We start from the raw sequence: 4,188 nt of genomic DNA on the forward strand, positions 1-4,188 counted from the left end.
ATGTCTTTTCTCCTTGACAAATTATGTTAAAATAAGCAAAACAAAATAATTTAGGAATCGGTTTTAAACTTTTCCACAGCCCCGCCCCCATCAACGTCTGATTTTTTTTACAAGAGGTCTAACGTGTTTCATTCCGGAAAACAGGTAAGGGCGTGGCGATCAGTCCAGGAGTAAACAGAGTCGTCCTGCTACAGTATGTTTATATCTAGGACGAGTTAAGAAATGGCTCTGACTCAAGAAGCGATTTTAAACACATTATTAGAAGGCAGAGGAAAGGTGAAAAACTCCGAGCTGCTGAGCAAGTTCAAAGATCGACTGAACTGCAGTGATCCGGCAGAGAAGAAGCAGAACCGAGATCTCTTCAAGACGTTTGTCAACAACGTTGGCGTTGTTAAAGAATTCCAGGATACCAAGTATATAGTCCTAAAGAAAGTATACCATCACCTACTTGAAGCCTCAAACAATGAGAACAAACAAAGAGAAGATAATGATCATGAAGGTGGATCACATCCAGAGGAAGATGAGAAGGAACAAAATGGAGAAGGTAAGAAGTCACTGAGCACTGAGGCTTCAGACGGCACCGCAGAACTTTCTCCCATAGAAGTTGCCTTGGAAAGAAGCAAGAATGTGGACTTTAAACCTAAAAAGTCTTTAAATTTCATTGTACCGCTTAAGTCTGACCCTGACTACTCTGATGACAAACATGGAGCGGCCAAGACAAACAAACCATTTGCGCTACCATTACGAATGCCCCAAACTGACATCAGCCAGCATCACAAGAAGAAGCTGTCCACTGCTGACTCTAAGAGAACGTCTATAGATGGTGTGACCCGCACTAGATACTTCAAGACCCCGAAACAGGCGGATGAGCCAAAGTACAACTCACACCATTGCCCGCTTGACCCCGCGGAGCACGAGTGGATGGTAAAGTCCGCGGCTGGACAGTGGAGTCAAGTGTACGGCCTTCTGTTGAAGGACGCTGAGCTCGCGGAGAAGAAAGACTTCATGTCTGGGTTCACGGCCCTACACTGGGCCGTCAAGTGTGGAAACATTGACATGGTCTGTATGATTATTGAGGTGTCTAGGAAGAACGGTCATGGGGTGGACGTTGACGCCAAGTCCAATGGCGGCTACACGCCACTACACATCGCCGCCATCCACAATCACGACTCTCTAATTGAACTTCTAGTCCAAAAGTATTGCGCCAATGGGAATCTAAGGGACAACTGCGGTAAGAAACCCTACCACTATCTGCGCAAAGGGGTTTCGAGACAGCTGAGGGAGCTTCTTGGAGACCCAAAAGCCGTCCAGCAGGAGGTTCATCAGGTCAGGGAGGACGGTGACCCGCATAGATACCCTAAAAGTCGTCTCTTCCCGACTCATCCGGTGGGGATCAAGAAAAAGAACAAGGGGAGAATCCAGTTCATGTCTTTGGCTGAAGACGTCAGAGCTGAGAGGGAAGAGCCGGCGTCGCATAAACAGAGGCTGGTGTCAGACGTCTTTCCATAACCGAAAAAAAAGAATATTAATGTGAATCAGCCTTTATCTGAGATTCCAGAAGAATTGTGAACTTCCAAAGAATTCTGTTCTTATTCCGGCTATCAATGATGACTATTCTAACCATTAACCCTTGTGCGTCCTTATGGACATTTTTGACTTTTTCAGTTTTGTTTTTTTTGATAATTTTGCCTGTGTTAATGCCAACTGCATGAAGTTTGGCGCAGGTGTGTATTTTTATTGGAATTTTACTATTTCACCCTCATTTCCTATAAAAAATCTATTTTACACTAGTAACACAGAATAGTTCCTCTCAGGACCTTTTGGACAAAAACGTCCCCATTGAAACCCATTAAAAGTGCAATTTTTAATCCCAGGGCCATTTAACTATAAAACGACACAATCTTTGTTAATAGGCTTTCATTTTGTTGGCAAGGCTTCAAAATTTAACTTTTTACTATTTTTTTTACCATTTTGTCAGGTTTGGCCTATAAAGCAAACACTCGCTTTATTCTTTTTTTCTGCTTATGCGTATTATGAGTCAATTGGATAAATTATGCAGCTTTAATTGTGTGGGTGTGTTGGTGTGGATGTCAGAGTGTGGTTTGTATGTGTGTGTAATAAAAAAATTGTGTGTGTGTGCGTGTAACGTTTGAGTGAGGAAAAACAAACAAAATCTTACTGAAAGCTCATTTTTTGAGATACCAACCTCAAATTTGGAATACAACGTATTTAGATTTATGGCTTTCATTTTCTAGAAGTTTTAGAGTTATATTTTATATAAAATATTGTTCATAAATTATTTTCATAAACTTAAATCTCTATAACTTTTTTTTTTTGTTTCACTTTTTAAACTTTTTTTCTGCCAAGGTACTTTAAAATGAGCTCAAACTTAAGTTTGTGCTCCCAAGCTTCAAATTTTTATGACAGTTTTTTGACACAGACATTTTTGTCCTCTATAATGGACCTATGTGTATATTTTTTTAATTGACGCACAAGGGTTAAAGAAATTATTACTTTTATTCAGCAAGAACGCGTTAAATTGATCAAAAGTGACAATAAATAAATGAACTTTCTCTTCATCACAGTTTCCATAAAAATAACTGTTTTCAACATTGATAATAATATTGATAAATAATCAGCATATTAGAATGATTTCTGAAGGGTCATGTGACTGGAATAAATTTAAAATGTATTTAAATATAAAACAGTTCTTTTGAATGGTAATCATATTTCACAATATTATGGTTTTACTGTATTTGTGATCAAATAAATGCAGCCTTGATGAGCAGAAGAGGCTTCTTATTCTTTTGAATGTATTCTATTATAGTCTAATATAATGTTTTTGTTTTTCCTCAAGTCAACAGATTTAAATTGAGTAATTACACATGATATACATTTGAAATATTCGAGCTCTTTGTCTCAGGGTGCAGGGAGTGTGACTCACTGGGAGTGGACAAAACCTCTCTAATTGTTCTTTTCTGCCGGTTTGTGCATCAGATGTTTGAGGTGTTGGGAAACATTTTTGAGAATATTTTTGTTCTAGATGTTTGTTCCAAACCTGTACGAGTTTCTTCTGTTGAACACAAAAGAAGATATTTTGAATAATGTCGGACACCAAACAGTTAATGGACCCCACTGACTTCCAAAAAAAATGATAGAAGTAAATGACTACCGTCAACTGTCTGATGATTACCAGCATTCTTCAAAAATATGTGTTGAGAAACTCAAACCGGTTTGGAACAACTTGAGGGCGAGTAAATGATGACATAATCTTCATTTTTGAGTGAACCAACCCTTCTGAACACATTCAAGTCATACTTTTTATCTCCAGTTTAATGCTGATCATCATGCTTATTTTTAGTCATCCATATCCCAAGATTCCTACGGTCATGGAAAACCTGTAATTATGAACTACACATTGTATCTTATCTTACGAATAAATGCATTTTCTTATTTCAAAGTATGCAAATATTATTGAACAGAACTTAATCTTGTGCTTGAACTTTGACTTATATCTGTGATGCTGTTTCTTGAGCCAGCATGAATACGTATCTGTGGGAGAAACAGGCTCAGGCTCGCAATGTGTTTATTGCTTTGAGTTCTCTGCTCATATGAGCTAATTCACGCTCTACTGAGTCTTGCTGACAGTGTGTGCTTGGTTATGGAGATCACTCTTCATTTCTGACCTCAGATCAGCGGTGGATGATGAAATAGCCACAATTGGAAACCAGTGCTGGGAGTTTACGTCAACATGGGTTGACAAGATAAGAACTGAACAATTTTGCTTGCAGCTGCATCTCTTGATGTTCCCATGATGCAGTGGCTGTATTAAACTCTGACCCTCTGCCCTTGAGATGGAGCACGTGTTCCTCTGTCTGTATTCATTAGAAGAGAAGCAAAATGCCTTAAGACACGCATGTGCATGATTCAGCATGTGTGACAGAACTTCACTCTGATTGGAGCTTAGACGCTTCAGCAGTAGAAAAAAAACAAGATGGATGTGTTTGACCTGCATGGAGAAGCAAATATGATGTTTTAAGCATATTTAAAGTTTTTTGGTGGCCTTATTTACATGATAGTTACATGACATTTCCCCCTAATTTTTTATATGCATCATGAAAACACCTGTAACATTTACATATATAATTGACTTAGAGATTCACTCATTTGAATTTTAGGCTACACATA

The 4,188-nt window shown here is 38.5% G+C and overlaps 1 protein-coding gene across 1 annotated transcript; it reads left to right on the plus strand.

The window, feature by feature from the left end:
• Window positions 1–119: 119 nt before the first annotated feature.
• Window positions 120–2,796, plus strand: LOC127504247 (ankyrin repeat domain-containing protein SOWAHB-like). Its single transcript, XM_051878802.1, has one exon. The coding sequence runs from the start codon at window positions 223–225 to the stop codon at window positions 1,507–1,509; it is 1,287 nt and encodes a 428-aa protein (XP_051734762.1). The 5' UTR covers window positions 120–222; the 3' UTR covers window positions 1,510–2,796.
• The last annotated feature ends 1,392 nt before the right edge of the window (window positions 2,797–4,188 follow it).

This window comes from Ctenopharyngodon idella, chromosome 21 (genome assembly GCF_019924925.1).
Source record: "Ctenopharyngodon idella isolate HZGC_01 chromosome 21, HZGC01, whole genome shotgun sequence".
Taxonomy (NCBI): domain Eukaryota; kingdom Metazoa; phylum Chordata; class Actinopteri; order Cypriniformes; family Xenocyprididae; genus Ctenopharyngodon; species Ctenopharyngodon idella.